The following is a 22260-nucleotide window of genomic DNA, read 5'->3' as shown; positions in this document are numbered from 1 at the left end:
GTGTTTTCTGATGATTTTAGGCGACCCCTGTGAAAGGGTCGTTCGACCCCCAAAGGGGTCTCGACCCACAGGTTGAGAACCGCTGTATTAGGTGCTGCCTGTACCAGTTGTTGCTAACTTAGGTCATGTGTCCTGGGAGAGTTTGAAGGGGAGCCGTTCTGGAGCTTCATCTCAAGGTTGGTGAGATGAGAACGTTGGGAGGAGGAACTATCCCATCTTAGGGGTAATCACACGGCACACATAAAAGTGCACCAGGTACACTCGGGTGCACACTGAGCCTGTCTGCCCGGGTGAGAGAAGCACGCATTTGTGAAACTGTGTTTTGTGTGTGTGTGTGTGTGTGTGTGTGTGTGTGTAGGGGGCAGGGAACAGGGAGGGTGTCCTTAAAGCTTGATTTTGCTACCAGATCCATGCCTATTTGTGAGAAAATAAAATACTCAAAAATATGAGGATTCCGGGGGCAATAAGATGGCATTAGTCAGCGTGACCAGCTGGGGAGCCTGTGAGGGCGCTGTCCTGAGGCAGCTTCTAGATAAGGCCTCTCTGGGGCGTGCCAGGTTCTGACATGCCCAGAGGCTAATGTTCCACTGTGGGGTGAGCTAAGCAGGGGTGCTTCCACATTGGACATCTGGGCACAGGCTGCCCACCTGGAGTGAGCCCCTTGGTATTGTGGGCCTGGGTGTGGGGCAGGCACAAGCTCAGGGAAGTGCTAAGATCCCTTTGACAGAAAGCCCTACAGACAAACCAGACTGGCCGGCGCCTTCTGGAACAACCGTGAGACCAAAGGCGGGAGTCTCCAAGGAGCCGACAGGAGAGAGAATAACTTACTCTCTCAGGGCCCTTGGGAGGCGGGAGGGAGGCTCTTCTGTCAAAACGGATGAAGTCAGGGCAGCGTCTGCAAGTGGATGAGCCCAGAAAGCCACAGCTGCTCTCCTCCAGGGGTTTCTATTCTGAGACCTGGCTCTCAGCTCAAATAATGGAGGTCACGGAGCCAGGGCCGGAGGAGGAGCTGGTGTGGATTAAATGACGTAAGGAGGCAGGGGAGGCTGGTGCTGTGTCCTTGGATGTGGAGGGCTGACTGGTGGGCGTAACAGGGAAGGTGCGTGTGGGCCCTGGGCCAGCGCAGAGGAAGGGGAGAGGGAGGAGGCTGGCCCTTCTTCCTTCCAGATGTCACAGCAACTTGCTCGAACTGCCCATTTCATGATGAGGAAAGAGGTCCAGAGACAAGATGGTACCTAAGGTTTTGCGAACGCTGCGGAGCAGAGGTGACTGGACCCCGACTCCCAGTGCTCTCTCCACCATCTTGAGCAGCATTTCCAGCCTGTGCTTTGAAGCAGCCCAGAGTGAATTTGTTTTTAACACTGGCCCTCGGTTCACCTCAACCCTCCCCAGTACCACCTGAACCTTGAAGGGTACCTGGCTTCCCTTGTTCCCTTATTCTGACCACCTATGATCACTTTATTGATTCGGACAAGGGAGAGAAAGACGTGTTTTAGTAAAGGCTAAAAAATCTCGAGATGTGAGGCATGTTACTAGCTTTTTGTCTGGAAAATGCCTCGTTTCCTCTTCCCGGAAGAGCTTTAAGAAGAGCTGGCCGAGTCTGGGATAATCTAGTGCGGGGGGATCTTCCAACCTGAGGAGGCCTGTGGCCTTCAAAACACCATAGCAAGTCTCTAGTAATTACTGTTCTAGCCACTGCACCCATGGGAAAGCAGCCCACATCCTACCCACCACCATCAGTACCAACAAGCCTCAGAACTGGGCCTATAGTCCTCCTCATTCCTTTTTCCACCTTTGTGCCCAGGGCCACCACCACCCAAGCCAGCCTCTGGTATGGAAGCCTGAGGCTGGGCGCCCCCGCCCCTGACACTTTCTCTCCAAGCAGAGCCCAGACCCTCTCCTCGCCCTCACACAGCCCTTTAGTTCTGGCCCCTCCAGCTCCTCGCAGGGACTCAGCTTCCTGGCAGATGCCCTCCTTCTCCCTCATTCCTCTTACAGAAAGGCTCCATTTCCCCTGGTGGCCCACATGCCAATCTAGGAAGTCATTTCCCTTCATCACTCTTTTGGAAGAGAGATATTTACATCCCCATGTTGCAAATGAGAAAACTGCAGAGCTGAAAAGGAAGGTATCTTCCACAAGGTCACCCAGTCAGTAAGTTGCAGAGCCAGGGGCCTCCTGCCACTCAAGTTTTCTTACTTGTGAACGAGGATTCCCTCAGGGTTGAGGACAACAGTGGCCTGTGTCTGAAAGCTCTGTGGTGTGTGGTACAAACATTTTCTTTGTATGGGCAGAGCTGCCTGCAGCCCTTGGCACTGTCCTCAGCATATGGAAGATCATCCATGATCATCTCTTCAGAATAGTGTTTTTAGCCTGGGTCCACGGAGTCTGCAAGGCCTCTGATTGTGGAGGTAAAATTTGGCATGTATGAAATAATGTGCACTTTTCTGGGAAGAGAGCCCAGAGTACTTACCAAAGGTATGTGAACCCAAAAATGTTCACAGATCTGGGGGTAGAGAGACCAGGGTAATCCTGCTGTTGAGGAAAAGGAAGGAAATGAAAAGCTGGGTATCCATCACTGACTGGGTTCTTCAGGAAGCCGACTCTGAGCTCAGGGTGCCGAATGATTACTAGGGGATGCACTTGGGATCAACACCCATGGAAGGGCGGGGAGGAACACAGCATGGGGCAAAGGGAGAACGCAAATGCAACGGAGGTGCAACAGAAGACGTGGCCAATCCTCCGCGAGCTCTGGAACAAGAACAACCTATCAACTTACTCCATGTTGGGTCGCAATGGCTGAGCCTTTATATCACCACCTCAATTAGTCATTAAAGGCAGACAGCCCTGGACGTGACTTTGGGCCAAGTAGCTCTCTGCAGCTGAGACAGTCCTGAAGTAGCAGATGGGGCTGACTACTGAAGGCAGGCTCCAGCAGCACTCCCAAAGCCGAACAGGAAGTCGCTTCTATTTGTTCATTTATTTTGTTCTTTAGATTTCATTCTTTTTTTGTAGCTGAGTAAGGAAGTCATTCTTTGAAGGAGGGTCTGGGTGGTGCATCACCAAACCCAACCCAGTAGCTCTGCCCTTGGGAAAGTAGTACAGATTAAATGATATTCATCCACCCACATATCATCCATCCTTTCATTTAACATTTATTAAGCATGCTTCATGAGCCAGCCCACTGTGATAAGCACCTGTGAGAAAAAGATGTGTATGGCACAGTCTAGTGGAGGAGAAAGACAGGCACTTCATTGAAAAATTAGAGTGCGAAGTGGTTGTTGCTGGAATAGAGGCAAGTGCCTAGAATTATTAGAACACACTAGAGGGTGGATGGATTCTTTCTGGGGGCAATGAATGAGTCAAAGTCAAAGAAAGGAGTAGGTGGAAGGGTAAGGGCATGAAGAGGAGAAGGCATTTCAAGCAGAAGGAAGTCATGTGAGGGGCATGGTGGTCTGAGAGGGCTTGGCAGATTTGGGGAGAGTTTCAGTGTGGACAGAGTGGTTAGTCACTCAGTGGAGATAAGGCTGGAAAGGGAGGTTGTGATAAGATCATGAATGCTCCTGAGTGCCGCACAGGTGGACTTTATCCCAGCAGTACTGCACTGGAAAGTCTCAGATGGGTTTTGAACAGAGAATTGATATCAAAGCATCTGCATTGTAGGAAGTCAACTATGGTAGCAGACTTGATAGATAGGCTGGAGTGGTCACTGGAGCCCCAGGGCAGTCGCATATGCGCCAGGACTAGTGTGCTCAGCAGGCACCCAGCATCCTTCTGAACACGAGCTGGCTTTCCACATGAGTGGCCCTCCCCGGGTTCAGCTCCAACGTACATATTTTTCTGAGCAACTCTTGTTTTCTCAATTTCTCAAAGACTTTCATTTCCCACACTCAAATCCGATGTTCTCATGCATAGAATAACCTCCATGGATGGCCTGGACTCCTGTATATGTATCAGGCTAATATCATGTGGGCACAACCAAAGCCTTCTAAGAACCTCTCACTTTGGTGCCACTCACATTCTACTTTTCACCTTCTCAAATGGGTGCCTTAACCCAGGGAAGACTCTTGTGATTAGCATCCCCCATATGTCAGCAGTGACCTTAAGTGTCCCCAGGCTAGTGGGCTGCCATTCAAAGATTCTGTTTCTGGAGATGGACATGGAGCCCAAGACAGCTATGATCACCAGGATCCCCCTCCAGCAGCTCAAGGGAGGGGCTGCAAGAAGCTATGCAGGTCACAGAGTAAATTCCAAATGATGATTGTTCAAGTGCCAGGCTGCCTGGAATCTGACCCACTGGGATGGCAGCTTCATGATGTGAGATCAGCCCAGCAAACTCTGGAAGCTTAAGGGACACACAGACTGGGTCTTGGGAGGAATGATGTTCCAGGAGCTGGAACAATGGGCTGCCAATTCCATAAGAGACTATGGATTGAAGGATAGTCCTTCCAGCTATGACAGCCTAAGATGAAGATTAAAACCTTTCCTTGGACTATTTTTATAGGTGGAGTGCAGAGAGGGAAATAGAGGCTGGGAACATTCTACTGATACTCAGTCTTTAAATAGAGGTACTGAACACTCAGGCCTCCACTGCTCTTTGATAAAGTGACCAAAACACAAATCCACACAATAGGCACTGGACAAATGCCCCCCTAGGGGATGCCCACACTGTGGTGGCTACAGTTAAAGGGATGACCTATAGGTGGTGAATACAGACAGATTCCTCAGAGGCCATGGGGTTTCTATGGGTCCCATGACTTGGTGACATTCCAGAGCAAGGCCCTTCACTATGTTGTTGCTCCCATGGATGGAGAACAGAGGTGGGAGGAAGCCTCAAGGAAGCCAGCCCATCTTCAGTCTTCTCCCTAAACACCCTGGGAGTTAGTCTGGAGGGCTGGGAAAGGCCAGGAGGTGTGATAAAAAAACACACGAATTCTATTGTTTCTGTTTCATAAAAGTTGACAGGTCTGGAGGGCTGGGAAAGGCCAGGAGGTGTGATAAAAAACACACGAATTCTATTGTTTCTGTTTCATGAAAGTTGACAGACTAAATGTTGAGAACCCTTTCCACTTAGGAATTCTCATGCTATTTTTCTGGGATTCTTTTGAGATTCCATACTGGAGGGTTCCAGCTCAGAATACAACTACCACTGCCATCACCACTTATCAAGGACTACTGTGTGCCAGGCACTGTACTAGGTGCCTTGAAAACTATATTTATTTCTCACAGAAATCTTGCAAAAGAGTTATTAGGATGCCCATTTTGTAGATGAGGAGGTTAGATAACTTGCTCAAGGTCACGTGTAGTAGGTAGCAGACCAGGGTTCTACCCCACGTTTTCCTGAAATCAAAGCCAATGTTCTTTGCCTTCCATTATATAACCTTAAACTTTGCCATACATACTGATGACAGCAGTCCTGGGTTTCCATAGTCACCTTCTACCACACAAGTCTGTGGAGAAGTTTAAGGAAGGAAGGCAAGGACAGGGTCCTCTTTCTACACTCTTAGTCATATACCTGTGAGGAACACAGCCTCTTAGGTCCCTGTGCACATAGGTGGGAGTTGGTTCTACCAGCTAGAGAGCCTGGAACCTTAGAATTGGTGGGCCTGGCTGGACAGGTCTCGGCACTGCAACCCAAGCTCCCAAAATGTCTGAGCTGGAAGGTCCTGAGAGAGGAGTAAACTCCCCTCATGTGACTGGTGAAGAAACTGACCCAGGAGGAGGACATGAATTACTCAAAGCCTCACAGCTATTTAGAAACATTGTGTGTACACGAGTTTGTGTGTGTGTACGCACACACATGAGTGCACGCACACACATGAGTGCACGCATGCACACACACATGCATCTGTGCACATGTGTATGTGCTGGAGATGGCAGTGGGGGCAGCATAACTCCTGTGCACGCATGCACACACACATGCATCTGTGCACATGTGCTGGAGATGGCAGTGGGGGCAGCATAACTCCTAGGCCCTGTGAATGAGTTCAGGTGAGAAGGCCTCAGAGCCCTTGTCTATATCCAGAGGGGTGGCCCACACAGAAGGCTATTTCAAAACTTTGTTTTGTTTTAACATAAGTCGTTTATTTGGGGCAAGGTAACTTTATAATGTGTCAATAGGAGAGTTGGGAATGAGACACAGAAAAGAAGGAAACAAATTCATTGAATGATTAGATCATTTCTTTGGCCAACCAGAGCTCCATTGCACTGGGCACTTTGGGGAGATGGCATGGAATGTGCCTCAGAGTTGTTTAGCCCAAGGGAGGAGGAAGCTGGTATATTTATCTACCAGCTTCTAGTGTTGCTGGTTGAGGCCTGCTATTGAGTGGCATCAACTCTGCAGAACCTCTTGCCAAGCACACTCTAGCAATCAGACAAAACAAAGGGCTAGTTTTAAAGATATCTGTAGCTCTGTGTAGCCACCAGTCTCTAAAGAGTTGAAACCTTTTGGGGTGGAGAGACCTTGGCTGTCAGTTCCAAGGACAGTCGTGGGGGAGATGGATGTTGGTAGAGGAGATGGAGAAGACTGAATGTTGCCCTCCAGAACCTGGAGGCAGGCTGTGCTCACAGAGGGAAAGGACTGTTTTCATGTGCCCTGAAGGAAGAACGGGCATATACTTTAAGCAAGAGGAGTTGAAGTCAGAGCTTTAAAAGAACCTCCTGGTGATACTAATTAAAAAGAAAACCGTATCAGATATCTAGAGCTCATCCAACTGTGTAGCTTCATTGGTGGCCACACAAGAATTGACAGAGCAAAGGAATTCACAGTAGCAAAGAAGGGTACCTTAGGGAGTTTGAGGTTCCTGGTTCCAGGGCAGGCCAATGAGCTCTTTTTTATCTGGGGGATGCTGAGAGGACAGATGGAGATTTAGTGAAGAGAGGCTTCTTCACTCTGCCTCTGGTTATTCTTAGCACCAGGAGGCTCCAACATTGGGTGGAGGCAACAGGAAGAGGTCTCCTCTCTGGTACGATTTCGGGCATTTTAGATGGAGGCAAAGCCATGGAGGAAATAAGCAAGTCCTGATGTTGCCTAGCTCTCTAATTAGGCTCATGCCACCTCCCTGGGCCCCTGCTCCTCATCTGTGAAAAAGGGAGACTGGAAGAGTGAACTAGATGACCTGGGGGTTCCATTCAGTCCCGGCCTTCTGTCACTGTCCACTGCAGAGGTCATCCTCTGGTCCTTGGATTCTCTTTAATTCTATAGTCAGCAAATATTTATTGAGCACTCATCCTTTGCCCAGAACTAAGTGCGGGAAGAGAACCAGGTGGAATATAGGTCCTGGCCTCTGGGAGGGGACAGATGGGGAAAACAGGAGTTGATGTTTATTGAACACTTACTCTGCCAGGAACTGTGCTAAACACCTTTCATATACTGACTCCTTTACACCCACCCCCAATAACTCAGTAAGCTAGGTACTGGTATCTCCACTACACAGATAAGAAAAAGCAACTTGACCAAAGCCACACAGTGGAAGAGCTTGGATTTGAGCCCATACTGTGAGCCATGATACTTCTCCTCTGTGAAATAGACACTGACTCTCTAAGCACAGCTCCTAGTATTCCAGCAGATAGGGCAGTGAAAGCTGGAGTCACCTGGGAAGGCTTCATGCAGGAGGTGACTTAGCACTGGGCCTTGAGGGAAGGGAAGAACTTGGAGGCTGACTGGGGAAGGGAGAAACCTAACTGCATTAACACTTCAGGGCAGGCTGGGGTGTGGCTGTCCAGCTAGCAGGTGTCTTCTTATAGTGGGCAGGCAGGCAGCAGCTACAGCTCAGCCTGTTTGGTGGCTTCACGGGAGAAGAGGAGGGACCCAGAGAACAGATGCTTCCCAAACCCAGCAGGGCAAGAACCCTCCTCTTCACAGATACAGCCCAGAAAAGCTGGCACCCACCTGCCCTGAAGGGGCTTTTGCCCCAGCCAGGCCTGTAAACATGACTCCTTCCCCAGACTCATTTTGGACAAAAGAGGGAGTTGGTCCGGTGTGGGCCAGCTTTCTCCTCACTATGTAAGCCAAGTATCTGATAACTATGATAGCTAACACTTACACAACGATTACCATGAACCAAGCACTGTTTTAAGAATTTTAACTAACTTAAGCCTTCCAACATTCCTATGAAGTAGATACTATTATTATGCCCATTTTATAGATGGGGAAATAGGTACAGTGAGGTTAAGTAATCTGCTCAGAGACCCACTAGCTACTAAGAGGCAGAGCCCACATTTTAACCCAGACAATCTACTCTTTGCCACTCTGTGCTACTGCTCCTAAATAGAGGTTCATGAGCTCTGGCCATAGCTGCTTCTTTCCTCGATGTGGGATACCCTCCTCAAGTTTAGGTCCTCCTCCTTGCCTGGGGCTATTCCCTGCCAAGATAGCCCCTCCCCAGAGGGGACTGCAGGAGACATCTCCACCAGCCCTCACCACTAGAAAGGCCCATTGCTGCCAGACTGCCCAGGTTCTCCCCCCACCCCTGCACCCACATGCACCCTGTCCCACTCTCCGCCAACCGAGCACCGTTGCCTTTTGTTCACAGTGACGGCTCCTGTGCCCAGGCCAGTGGGGGCATGGAGGACTCCGTGGTGGCAGCCGGCAGACCCAGTGCCCATGCCCCGAAGGCTCAAGCCCAGGAGCTGCAGGAGGAGGAGGAGAGGCCAGGGGCGGGGGGTGCCTCCCCAAGGGCTGGCCCCCACCGTGGGGCCTCCCCTGGCTGGCAGCAGCCTGCCCTGGCGACAGCGCTCTGCTCCCACGCCCCTGCTGCCTCCGATTACGAACTCTCCCTTGACCTAAAGAATAAACAGGTACCCAGGGCCTCTAAGGGGGGTGGGAAGGGTGGTGAAGGGGCCCTGCCTTTGGGAGCTGTCCAGGGTACCAGGGTTCTCCCCATCTGGGCCCAGTTTTGATGCAACTGCATCTTTTTTGCCACGAGGTCTCTCAAAAAGAGCTAAGTAATCTGCCCTTCCCCGCAGCCCAGTCTCCAATGTAACCAGCCTCCACATGGTAGGGTCACACCCTTGCAATGCCAGGCCCTTAGGCAGTGTGTCCAGGGCTCTGCTCCTCTCACCATATGGAGGAAGCCTAAACTGCCCCACACAGCATTAGGCAAGTGGCCTATTGTTCTCTGGGGAAATCCCACCTCCACTCAATACTTAGAAGAGATAGCCCAGCTTATATGCCCACTCAAGGGGCAATCCCATGCCTAGGCACACACAGGCTCAAATGAAGTTCAAAGACAGTGGTCTCCTGGTAGAGTGAGGATTCCCAAGGTAAACCCAGGTTGGGGGAAGTCCACAGCTTCCCTGCTGGAGAACAAGTCCCTTTGAGGGATTCTAGGCCTTATCTTCTGTTCTGTGAAGCAGGAGAAGAAAGTCATCAGTTATGGGGTCCCAGCTGAACCCCTAAATGATAATGCCACAGTTTTTCTTGGTGGACAATTAAGAGACCTGAAGGGAGATCTCTAAGTATGTGTGTATGTATGCATGTGTATGTGTGTGTGTATGTGTGTCCATATGCACACATGTATGAATGTGCTTAGAGAAAGACATTATGACTTGATGTTGCTATGCCTTGTTCTTGCTCTAGTAATGCTGTGACTTCAGGAATGCCAGTTAAGCACTCTGGGTATTGGTTTCTCATCAGCAAAATTGGGAATCAGATCTTGAATCGTCTCCAAGGTCCCTTTTGCTCTGAAATGAGTAGGTCCTAAAGAACCAATCTTTAATACAGTGGACAAGGTGAGTCTCAGGAAAGGAAGCTAATAGAAAGGTCAATAAAACTGAATCAAGCGAAACCAACCTATGTCTTTCTTTAGGCATCAATGCAAAGCTATTGTCCTGGACCGGGGCCAGCTGCAGTTCGGTGCACCTGGCTCTCAAATGGTATTTGATAAAATCTCTTATTATAGCTATTCAGACATGATAGAAAGTAGATTAGATCACAATATAATCAGGTGGGTTGTTCTCAAACAGAATTCTCAAAACCGTTTATTTTCCATCAGTGCCAATTCCAAGGTGAGTGGGGCGCTATCCTTGGTCCTGTCTGGTTCAATCATTGTAACGAGGCAGAACTTTCTGATGACACAGCTAATAGGGGACAGCTAATACCTTGATGATAGAATCCAGGATAGAAAGATGGTTTATGTGAAATAAGTCAAATTAAATAGAAAAAAAATCGAAAGTTCTTCTCTTCGCTTTGAAAAGCCCACAGCACTAGTATAAGATGGGCAGGCTTGGTCCTGGAGAAAGGCCTTAGGGCTTCAGTTCACTGAAAGCTTAAGATGAGTCAACAGATGGTGAAAGAGCTGCCAAAGAAGTGAGCACAGCAGCCTTCACAGGAGGGTAGGCAAGGCCCCAGAATAGGGAGCAGGCACGGAGTCCCACAGTGGCTACTGCTTGGGCCTGTCTGGAGCCCATGCTTGGCTTTGGGGCTTCGTTTAATGGGGAAATGAGAATCTGTAGGATTCTCCAGTATTGGCTGGAGACATATGGTGAAACTGTAGACATGAAGACAAGCTTTAAGTATGGAAGAGCTGGCATGTGATAAAGGGATTAGATGTATTTTCTGTCATTCTAGGCAAAACTAGTGGTACTAATGTATGAAAGCTATAAGAGAGGAAGATTTTAGCTTGATTAACAACTAGAGCTGTTACAAACTCAGAATGTCTTGCTTGTGAGGTAGTGAGTCTGTGCAGTGGCTGGAGCACAGCCCATCTGAACACCACGGGGTGATGGGAGTGGCCAGTTGGCCCAGATGAGGGAGTCCTCTCAATTCCCCGTGACTCTGCTCCTTGGGCACAGAGACCATCTCTTATTCATCTTTTTACCCTCCCCCTAGCATCTAGCAGTGTGTCTTAGACATAGTAAGGGCCCACTGAGTGAATATTTTTTAATAACTATGATGTGCAAAGCAACAAGGAAGGAGGGTACGAAAAGAAAAGAAACATGGTCTCTCCACAAAGAGATTACAGTTCAACTTAAGGAGTGTCCAGTTAATAACAGCACAGAAAACTCATGCTTCAGCTTGGGCAGGAGAATTCCTTTAATGCTGATGACGAGGTGGGAGATAGAGTGCACAGGTTCTGATTAGTACCATGGACACATTTTTAAAAATATATTTTTATTGATTTCAGAGAGGAAGGGAGAGGGAGAGATAGAAATATCAATGATGAGAGAGAATCATTGATTGGCTGCTTCCTGCACGCCCCGAACTGGGGATCGAGCCTGCAACCTGGGCATGTGCCCTTGACCAGAATCGAACCTGGGACCCTTTAGTCCACAGTCCGACGCTCTGTCCACTGAGCAAAACCAGCTAGGGCCCATGGACACATTTTATAGTGGACATGACATAATTCTAATAGATGGGCTTGCACATCAGGCCAGCAGGAGTGGGGCAGGAAAGGTGAGGGTTAGTAGAGGTGACAGGATCCTCATGCTAGGTGGACCCAGCCCTGGGAAGGAGCTCACCTCCCCTGGCTCAGGTGTCTCTCTGGGCCAAGCATATCTGGAGGTAGGAGAAAGGAGCGAAAGGGTTGACAGGCTAGAGCAAAGTGATTAAATGGCATACATTTACTAGAGACTGAGCTCTGCTCCTCTCTCTTCTGCAAATGAACTATGTGACCTTGGAAAAGTTGCTTAACTTCTCTGGCCTCATTGCCTCACATCTCTTTGGGGCTTTGTACATACTGTTCCCTTTGCCTCCACTGCTGATGCTCCTACTCCCTCCACACTCCTGCACTGGGCCTCCATCACTCCTCCTCTGGCTTTGGGGCTCACTTTCCATGCTCCTTCTCCCCCTGGCAGCTCTCCCTGCCCTCCCAACATTGCACTGGATGCCCCTTCTTAGCGCTCCCATAGCCAGGGGTTCCCTGTCATAGCTGTTCCGCCCTGTAACATCGTTTCCTGTTTACTTGACTCCCTCTCAGAAACAGGGCACCTGACTTATATCCCCAGTGCTGGCCATGGTGCCCGGATGAAGAAGATGCTGGAAAGATGAAAAGGGGAAAACGATAACTCAGTGACCTGAAGGGGGATGGGGATGGGCATGAAGCCTTCAGCCAGGACCTGACTCTAGTTTTCTTTGAGATCTTGGTTTTAGTGTTCTGATCCCATGATTTGCACCGGTCACACAAATCCTATAGTTCTTGGGCTGGAAGGAATCTTGGACAAGCATCATTCCCCCAGGCCCCAAACTTGCCAGCCCTACTCCATCAGCCAGTCTAGAATCCCAGTCACTTTCCGTGGCTCCTCTCTCTCCCCTGCATCTGCTTCAACCCCACACCCCACTGATGCTACCTCTCAACTATTTTCCAAATCCCACCCTCTCCTGCCACCTCCTGCCTCTACTCTAGGCCAGCCCACTACCATCTCTGGCCTGCACCCCTGGACAAACCCCCACAGAGCTCCTTGAGGCTGTGCCTCTCCCAACCTATCTCCACACTGCAGCTGAGTCCTCCTTATGAAGATCATTGTACTCCCCCCATGGTACTTCCATGGCCCCTCATACATGTAGGGCAAACTCTTCTCCAGGCTCTTCTATCACTCCATGTCCTGGCCCACTTAGGGTTCCAGCCATTCCTATGTACCTTTCTCTGTCTCCATGCCATCCTTTGCCTTTGGGCCTTCACATATTTTGTTTGCTGGGAATACTCCCCACCTGTCCCCCAATCACCCTCACCCGGGTGATCTCTCCTCACACTTCAGGTCTCAGCCCTGCTCTCCGAGCCTGGCTGTGTGCTTTCACTGGGTGCCCCACTGCTGGCGCTGCACTGTCTGGTGGCTGTCCCACTCTAGGGCAAGAACTATGTCATCCTCAGGGTTATCACGGAGTTCAGCAGCTTGTGCACTGAACACCTCCAGGGGTGCTATTCACGTCATAGTCTGTGTGAGGAGCAAACACTCCCTAGAGCTGGGCACTAGGTGCTGCCCTGCTCTTTCCCACCATTGTTTTCCTACACCCAGCACAGTCTCTGGTGCCTAGGAAATGCTCAGTATTGGAGGAATACGTGAATGAGGCCTGCCCCAGGCTTCCCACTCTTCCCGCCTCCCAGTACCTTCCCCATAGTCACACAGGGAGCAGGCCCTCTTGCAAGCTTCTCTTGTCCTCTGGTCCCTCTCCCCTCGCTCACTTCCCTCACAATGAACCTTGGAACTACGACCTTGAGGGACATGCAGGTCGCTTTGGGGGGCCTTTTAGGAGAGTGGCTGTGGTGATTTCCAAATTCATTGAGGCTCTCTAGAGAGTTGCATCCTGTTCCTGCCACTGTTGGAGCCCATCTCAGATGTCCGTATTACATAGCTCTCTGTGCTGTCCAACCAGGGCCATGGAGCTGTAGTCAGCGGCATCCAGGTCCTGTTCCCCAAATTAGGGTCCTGGATGGGAGCCATGTCTCTTCTGGAAAGCAGCCCCTTCCCCAGTGGGTCCCCTATACCCAAGGCTCAGGGTCTGGCCTCACTATGGGATAACTCTCAAGGGGAGAAGTACTGGCTTCCAATTCTCTGGGCCTCAGTTTCCTCATTTCATCTTAATAACTATGATGTGAAAGGAGGGGTTTACCAGATGTATCTGAGGACCTGCTCACTCTTGAAGGTGACAGCTCTACCATGGGAATGAGGAGGGAATCCAGGGGACCAGCTGATGGCGAGGCACATCAGGGTTCCCTCCGCTCAATTGCATCCAGTGCAGCTGCTCTGTTCAGGGCCTGTGAGAGGCCTGGGGACACCACGATGCAAAAGACACAGTCCCTGTGCTCAGGGAGCCCACAACCTAGTGGTGGGCACTGACATGTAACCAGTACTAGCTGGCATGAAGGGCACTATGTGTTGGGCATAGTACTAGGCATTTCCCATGCAATATGTCCTCAGCTCTGCACCATATCCCAGTGAGTGAGGTACTATTACTCTCCCCATCTAAGAAGAAGACTAAGGCTTAGTGATAGAAAGTAACTTGCCCGAGGATACATCCCAGGTATGGGTCATCCCTCGTGCAGCCACGACTTGAACTTCACAATCTAGGAATTTAACCCAGCACCTGCCACTATTTCCTGTTACAGTGAAGGACAGTTCCATGGAAGTGGCACCCAGTGCACTGTGGGAGCACCGAAGAGGACAGCAGCCCAGCTGGGGTTCAAAGCAGCTCACCTGAGGGTGTCTGTGACCTAGAAGTAGCTGAGCTGCAGCGCCCACTACCCCTACCGGATTGTAATCAGGGAAGGTCCTCAAGGGTGGCCCTGCTGGTGGACAGGTCTCAGTGCCATGCCATGTTGAGCATTTCTGTATTTTGGGCAGTGGGCAGGGGGATGAGCACACAGAGAAGACACAGGGGCCACATCCTTCCCAGTCAGGCCGACCTCTCCTGGGCTGCCCCGAGCATCTCCTAGGTTCCTCTGCCCTCCCCCGACTCTGCTCCTCAGCCTCAGTAAGGTTTGCTTTGCCAAGTCCTGCAGGCTTATTCCATGTAATGTCTCAATGTTCTCAATTGAGAAATCTTGGATCAGAGGAAATCCTTGCTCACATCAGAAGAAAGCACCCCCATCCCCATCCCCACCTCCCTCCCCCACGTTCCTCAGCACTGTGACTCTCTAGCTAGCTGCTTTCTTCCCCACCCTGACTTGGCGGCCATCTCTCAGTAGCAACCTGAAAAGAAGAAGCATGTTCTAATTAACACTGAGAGGCTCATTAGAGAGTCTGAGCCCAGAGCCCCCTCCATTGCTTCTTCTGGCAGAGGCAGAGAGATTGCTCTCTTGGGATGAAGGAAGGCCACAATTACCCATGATTCAAGGGGTTTAGAGAGAAGTGAGCAGAGCTGCTCCTTGGCCCAGAGGCCCCTCCCTCCCACATCTATCTCTCAACTCTCTGGCCTGGCCCTGCTTAAGAATAGGGTTAGGGTGGGTGGCACTGACCTAAGGCACTGTCAAGACCCCAATCCCTATGGGAAGCCTGAGGTGGGGGGCGGTGTGTAGCATTTGACTCCAAGCCCAGACCCGGAAGAGAGCCTGGATTTTTATTTCCCCTGGGACATAAGAGAGAGTTCAGTTTAGTTCATGTCTGCAAACATTTATTAAGTCCCAACCATGGCCCTGGCTCAGCGCTGGGCACCAGGGATGCAGAGACTGTAGGTCCAGTCTGTAGGTGCAGAAAGAGCATTGAGGGTGGGGGAAGGAAGTAGTGGGGAGACATGCAGGCTGGGGGGTGCAGCAGGCACAAAGCTGGAATAAATGGGAGATGGTTGCATTCAATACATTAGAACAAATGGAGAAGAGCCAACAACTGAATTTAAACCTGACAGTGAGCGGTTGTTCCATGCCAGGCTCTGTGCCGGGTGCAATACATGGGTGAGGCCTCAAATAACATATGCTCTGTTGGAGTTTGGGGGAGAGAAGGAGGGATTAGACAAATATCACAAAGATTAATGGAAAAAAAAACATTCTCCATGGGACCCAAGGCAGGGAGACCTGGTCTATTGGGGGACTGAAAAGGCTTTGTGGATGAGGCACACTGGAGGTAGGTATTAAAGAAAGGAGCCAAGTTTTACCTGGATGGAAGGGGACAAGAGTAGGATTTGAGGGTGGGGAGAACATTGCTGAGCAAATGCTCAGAGCGAGAGAGCTGAGCAGAGGGGAATTGCTGTGTACGTGGACTCCGTGTAGTAGACTTTGGGAGGTAGGCTGGGCCAGATTGTCAGGGGGAAGCATTTTGTACTTCTTTTCGGCACTGGTCTCAAGCAACAGAAAGCCTGTCTTTATACCTGCTTTTTTTTTCTTCTCTTTTTTTTATTGCTTAAAGTATTACAAAGAGTATTACATATGTCTCCCATTCAGAAAGCCAAGAGACATATGAAAACATGCTCAAAGTCACTAATCATCCGAGAGATGCAAATCAAAACAACAATGAGGTACCATCTCACACCTGTCAGACTGGCTATCATCAACAAATCAACAAACGACAAGTGCTGGAGAGGATGTGGAGAAAAAGGAACACTTGTGCACTGCTGGTGGGAATGCAGACTGGTGCAGCCACTATGGAAGACAGTATGGAGTTTCCTCAAAAAACAAAACATGGAACTCCCATTTGACCCTGTGATCCCACTTCTAGGAATATATCCCAAGAAACCAGAAACACCAATCAGAAAGGATCTATGCACCCCTATGTTCATAGCAGCACAATTCACCATAGCTAAGATTTGGAAACAGCCTAAGTGCCCATCAGTAGATGAATGGATTAGAAAACTGTGGTACATCTACACGATGGAATACTATGCTGCTGTAAAAAAGAAGGAACTCTTACCATTTGCAACAGCATGGATGGAACTGGAGAGCATTATGCTAAGTGAAATAAGCCAGTCAATGAAGGAAAAATACCACATGATCTCACCCATTTATGGATAATAAAGACCATAATAAACTTTTGAACAAAAATAGATACAGAGGCAGAGCTGCCTCGAACAGACTGTCGAACTACAGCGGGAAGGCCGGGGAGGGTTGGGGGGCAGGAGCGGGGTGGGTAAGAGATCAACCGAAGGACTTGTATGCATGCATATATACCTGCTTTTTTAGAGCAGTGATCAGGACAATTGGGTGTAAGGTAGATAGTGGGGATGAGGAGGAAGCAGGGAGGCAGTGAGGAGACTGCTGGAATGGTCCAGGTGGGGAGTCAAAGAAAGCCCACATGACACCAGTCTGGTGGAAAGGTCAAGGTGATTGCAAAAGATATTGGGAGGGGGAGTGGCTATAGAACTTTGAGGCTGATATATGTGGAGGATGGGGCAAAAGAGGACCCAAGGACAAATGAAAGGTTTCCCAACTGGATGGTATATAGTCAAGGTGCTGTTAGGCAAATAAGGAAGTCATTGAAAGCTGGTTTGGGGAAGGTGGGGAAAGACAATGGCTTTGAATAGGTGGATAGGGGACCCATGGGCTGTTGGAAATGCAGGATGAAGGCTAAGAACAGAGATTTGAGAGTCACTCATAATCATCATTGTCATCATCAGATAGCTACCACTTACGGATTACCTATTATGTGCCATGTGCTATGTGAAATAACTTAAGCCTCACAACAAGCAACAGAGTCAGCAGGATCAGCCTTATTTAACAGATAAGAAAACTGAGAGACAGAAACATGTCCAAAGTCAACCAGCAGGGAAGAGGTAGACCTGGGACTGAGTATATCCCCTACAGCTTTCTCAGCAATCCATTAAAGTAGAGTGAAGTTATGGTAGTGTGGACGAGGTTCTCAGGCAAGAGGTAAGAACAGCCTGCAGAACATCTTTAGAGTTGCCACAAAGGCTCTGCCAGAGATAGTTTCCCTCTTAATTACTTGTTAATTATCAACTGCCAGGAGCTTCTCTAATGACTTCCAACATAGAAACATAGAAATCATGGAAAATGTCCAGAAGTGCATAGAAAAATAATTAAAATATGTCCGGAGAATAGAAGATGGCACATATATGACTTGTAACTAACATGCTTAGGGATTTGGTGGTCAAAATGTAGGATTAAGGAGCTCTATAGAGACAGGAGAGCTGAGGATAGAGTTTCAGGGTGATAAAAATATCAAGAGCTGCAGAAAAGAGGGAGGAGGAAGATTGAAGATGGGCCATTAGATTTAGTCACTAAAGATCATTTTAGAAGACTGGTGGGGGCAGGAGGCAGACTGCAAGGAGCCAGGGCATACAGGGTTGGATCAGCAATTTGGCATCTGCTCACAGAGTGAGGCAGAGGGTGTAGACTGGTTCTCTAAGAGGTTTGGTGGAAATAAAAAGAGATTGAGCTAGTGCCCCAGAGCAGGGGAGCCACGCAGAATTGTGTTTTAGCTTGGGGAGATCTGGGAGTCTGTAGGCTGGTGGAAAGGGGCAATGGAAGGGTAAGGGTGGGAAATACAAGTAAAAGAGAGCCTAGAGGATGAAGTAAATGCACAAAGGAGGCAAGAGAGGGTGAGATAATCAGTTCTAGGAGAGGAAAGTTGCAGGGCAGATTAGGAGGGTTTTGGAGAGTCACAAAGATAACTTTGGAATTAATTCTTTAATTTATTCAATAAATATTGATTGAAGTCCTACTATGGATTGGGTATTCTCCAAGCATTGGGGATAGAGCAGTGAACATGGCCGGCAAAGTTTCTGCCTTCATGAGGCTTATAATCTAGTGGAGGACTTGATGGAACAGATTCAAGAATTTAAAATCAGGTTTTCTTCTCTACTTTGATGAAGCATGGACAGTGGCTGGTAGAAGTCTCCTAGGGCAGTGGTCAGCAAACTCATTAGTCAACAGAGCCAAATATCAACAGTACAATGATTGAAATTTCTTTTGAGAGCCAAATTTTTTAAACTTAAACTATATAGGTAGGTACATTGTTATTAACTTAATTAGGGTACTCCTAAGGCTTAGGAAGAGCCACACTCAAGGGGCCAAAGAGCCGCATGTGGCTCACGAGCCGCAGTTTGCCGACCACGGTCCTAGGGTCATCCCATCCAGCCTCCTGCCTCCTTGATACCATGCAAGGAGGATGGGACCCCTTTACTGTTTTGGAAGCATTTCAGGCAATGGGATTTCATACTTTCCCTCTATTGTCAATAGCATCTCATAACCTGAAATGAATGCTCTTGCGTGTGGGGTTTCCCTAATGAATAGACCAGGTAGAAAAGAGGTGTAATTTCCACCTCGTGTCAGTTTCTCTTGGGGTGCTTGGGGAGGGGTAAGAGGGAGACAGAAATTGAGAGAAGGGGGCAGGTAAGTGGCCAGTTCCCCTCACTCTATACTTCTCCTTGGAGGACTTTCCTGCCTAAGCCAAGGCCAATCTACATTCCAGGCCTCAGGAAACTTGCTAGAATTCTGCAGGGAGAACAGCTGAGCTACAGTACTCTTTCCTTTCTGGCACGATTTCTGCAAAAGCAGGAACTGAATGCCTGGAAGGCAGGTGTGTCTCTGGAGCTCCTGTGTACATGAGGTCATGCTCAGATCAAGACCCAGTAAGCAACTGTCCAATTGGTATGGTGGCAGAATTCTAAGAAGGTCCCCAGACTCCTGCCCCCTTGTGTACACATCCTGCACAACACCCACCACCAGTGTGGGTGGGACTAGAGAATGGAGAGAGAGAGACCACTCCTATCATTAGGTTACCAATCTGTTGACGCTGAGTTCATCAAAAGGTTGGTCATCCTGGATGGCTTGACCTGATCAGTTGAACCCCTTAAAACAAGGTGAAGCCTCAGAGAGATTCTCTCCTATTGGCCTTGACAGGGCAAACAACCCTGCTGTGAAGAGGGCCCTGTGGCTGAGAACAGCAGGCAGCCTCTAGTAACGGAGGCCTCAATCTTAAAATCTCAAGGACCTGAATTCTTTCAACAACAGTGAGCTTGGAAGAGGACTCTGAGCTTACATGAGATTGACACTTTGGCTTCAGCCTGGTGAGATCCCATGGACAGAACCCAGCTGAGCTGTGCCCAGACTACTGACATGCAGAACTGTGAGAAAACAAATGGGTGTTGTTGTAAGCTGCTAAATTAGTGGTAACTTGCTACGTAGCAATAGATAACTAATACACTTAGTATGATTTTTTTAAAGAACATATTGAAGGCCCCTACAATATGAAGATCATGAGGACTGGGAGAGCTTTCTGCCTTCTGTTTAAGCTCTTGTACCTTATAAAATGCAAATACTTCTGGGAGGAGTCATATAGGAAGCCTTTGGGCCATCCAAACCTTAATATGAAGTTTTCCAACTATCTTCAGAGAAGAGGGTTGGATGTGGGAGAGAGACAGGAAAGGGCACTGCCGCTAGGTTTGAGGATAGGTAAGGGCACTGGGTGGTGGGACTAGGAGAGAATCTTGAAGATAGGACTGAGGGCATTCATTTTAGCTGGGACTGTTCCAGAGGATTGGGATTATATCTGTGAGGTCTCCTAGGGCAGGAGGGTGCCTCCACTGGTGCAGCTGTGGGGTACCCAAAGGGTGGAAACAGAGAGGACTGCTGGGGTTATGGGGAGGCAATCACGCCAGCTGCAGTCCCTGGCCAGTTGAGTGGAGCAGGAAGTGAGTAGAATGATTCTTCCTATTGAGGAATGAAATTTGGCCTACCTGTACCCCTCCCACCCCTGGTCCTGGGGGAACATGGGAAGGATAATGCTGTTCTTGCTGTAAGTTGTTTATCTCAGTCCACCTATCCCGATTTTTAATTCAGGAATGACACTTCATGTATGTGGAGTGTATGGTTGTGACTAGGACATAATTTCGGGGCCTCAGGACACTTTGTACCCCTCCCACCCCTGGTCCTGGGGGAACATGGGAGGGATAATGCTGTTCTTGCCGTAAGTTGTTTATCTCAGCCCACCTATCCCAATTCTTAATTCAGGAATGACACTTCATGTATGTGGAGCGTATGGTTGTGACTAGGCCTTGGAACACTGTCTCACTTTCTAAACTTCCCTAAGGACTGATTGGAGCCCACAGTGCTACCATTTGTCCATCCCCTTAACATAGTCCTTGTCCCTTATTTAAATGCAAGAATCTCCAGGAAGGGGCATGAGTAAATGTTACTGGTCATTCACATCTCAGTGGGAATATCTTTCAAGTCCTTTTCTGAGAAGTTCTGATAAGAGAGAAGTAAGAGCATAACCTAAGGGGTAGAAAAGACCTTAGACTGGGGTCGGAGCTGAGAGGATGTAAGTAAAGTAGGACAGATTGGCCCCTTGGCAGACATTTTCCTGGGTTCAGATCTACCCAGACGAGGCTGTGTGCCCCCACCAGCAGCCCCACCAAGCCGGGCCCTGGTGGTACAGCTCCCATCGATGAGCACAGAGGTGACGGGTATTGTAAAGCAGGGCAGCCTGGAGGGCCTCCCACTCTTGAGACAGCCATCCATCCTCCATCCTCCACCCATCCATCAACCTTGTAATTAAAGTAACATTTATTCAGCACCTACTATGTGCCAGCCCTTGGGCTGGGTACTGGGAACACAGAGATGATCAAACCCCAATCCCAACCCTTATGATGCCCGAGGGACTGCCCCAATGCAGCGACAGGAATGCTGAGAGGGAGAGCAGAGAACAAGAGTAGCAGCAAATTTTTAAAGCATTTCTGTTTAATTTTTAAAAATTATTTTTAAATGTGTACTAAAGTAGAAAGAATAAACTGCCTTACAACCATCACCCAGCTTCAACAATTTTTATTAATATTGTTTCATCTAACCCTTCCACTTTTTTGATGGAGTATTTTAATACAAATTCAAGATATTATGCATTTCACCCATGAATACTTCCATATGCATCTCTGATAGGAACATTTTATTTTGTTAATCCTCACCCAAGGATAATTTTCCATTTATTTTTTCTTTCTTTAGAGACCATCACCCAGCTTCAACAATTTTTATTAATATTGTTTCATCTAACCCTTCCACTTTTTTGATGGAGTATTTTAATACAAATTCAAGATATTATGCATTTCACCCATGAATACTTCCATATGCATCTCTGATAGGAACATTTTATTTTGTTAATCCTCACCCAACGATATTTTTCCATTTATTTTTTCTTTCTTTAGAGAGAGTGGAAGGGAAGGGAAGGAGAGAGGGAGAGAGCGAGAGGGAGAGCGAGAGCGAGAGTGAGAGAGAGAGAGGTCGACATGAGAGAGACACATCAATTGGTTGCCTCCCGCATGCACCCGACCCAGCGGGGGATCTAACCCGCGACCCTAGCAGGTGGAGGCTCTGATCACCGAGTAACACTGGCCAGGGCTGATAGGAACATTTTAAAATCACCCCCAAGCCAGCAATATCTTACTACAATCAGCAATGCCTCTCCCCCCGCCTGAGACCTTACCAAGCCCTGGAACCCATTCCTACATCCTGAGGGTCTTGCCAAGGACCTGGTATCTCCTGCCGACACGCTAGTTTTCAGACCTGAGCCCCTCAGTGTCCCCCCCAGTTGTGCAGTCTGGGTCCCTGCAAAGCCTAGCCAGGCGACTCCCTGCATTGATGGACAGCCATCAGCCCCATCTTTTGGAAAGGCTGTAACACCCCTTCCCTAACCGTGCTCTTCCTCCTCTCTGTCCTTGCAGATTGAAATGCTAGAACACAAATACGGGGGCCACCTGGTATCCCGGCGCGCCGCTTGCACCATCCAAACCGCCTTCCGCCAGTACCAGCTCAGCAAGAACTTTGAGAAGATCCGCAACTCGCTCCTGGAGAGCCGCCTGCCGCGTCGGATCTCCCTGCGCAAGGTGCGCGCCCCCACCGCGGAGAGCCTGGCGGCCGAGAAGGCGCTCATGGAGGGCTACGGCC

At 49.1% G+C, this 22260-nt stretch overlaps 1 protein-coding gene across 1 annotated transcript in view; it reads left to right on the top strand.

Moving 5' to 3' along the window:
• The window catches only part of IQSEC3 (IQ motif and Sec7 domain 3), a 117857-nt gene that overhangs the window by 55182 nt on the left and 40415 nt on the right, over nucleotides 1-22260 (top strand). The window contains exons 3-4 of the mRNA XM_014539403.1: nucleotides 8533-8797; nucleotides 22038-22257. Of these exons, the coding sequence (XP_014394889.1) occupies nucleotides 8533-8797; nucleotides 22038-22257 (485 nt within the window). The remainder of the gene's footprint in view (nucleotides 1-8532; nucleotides 8798-22037; nucleotides 22258-22260) is intronic.

This window comes from Myotis brandtii, unplaced genomic scaffold, assembly GCF_000412655.1.
Source record: "Myotis brandtii unplaced genomic scaffold, ASM41265v1 scaffold216, whole genome shotgun sequence".
NCBI classification, from domain to species: Eukaryota; Metazoa; Chordata; class Mammalia; order Chiroptera; family Vespertilionidae; genus Myotis; species Myotis brandtii.
This window is presented reverse-complemented; position numbering and strand designations above follow the sequence as displayed.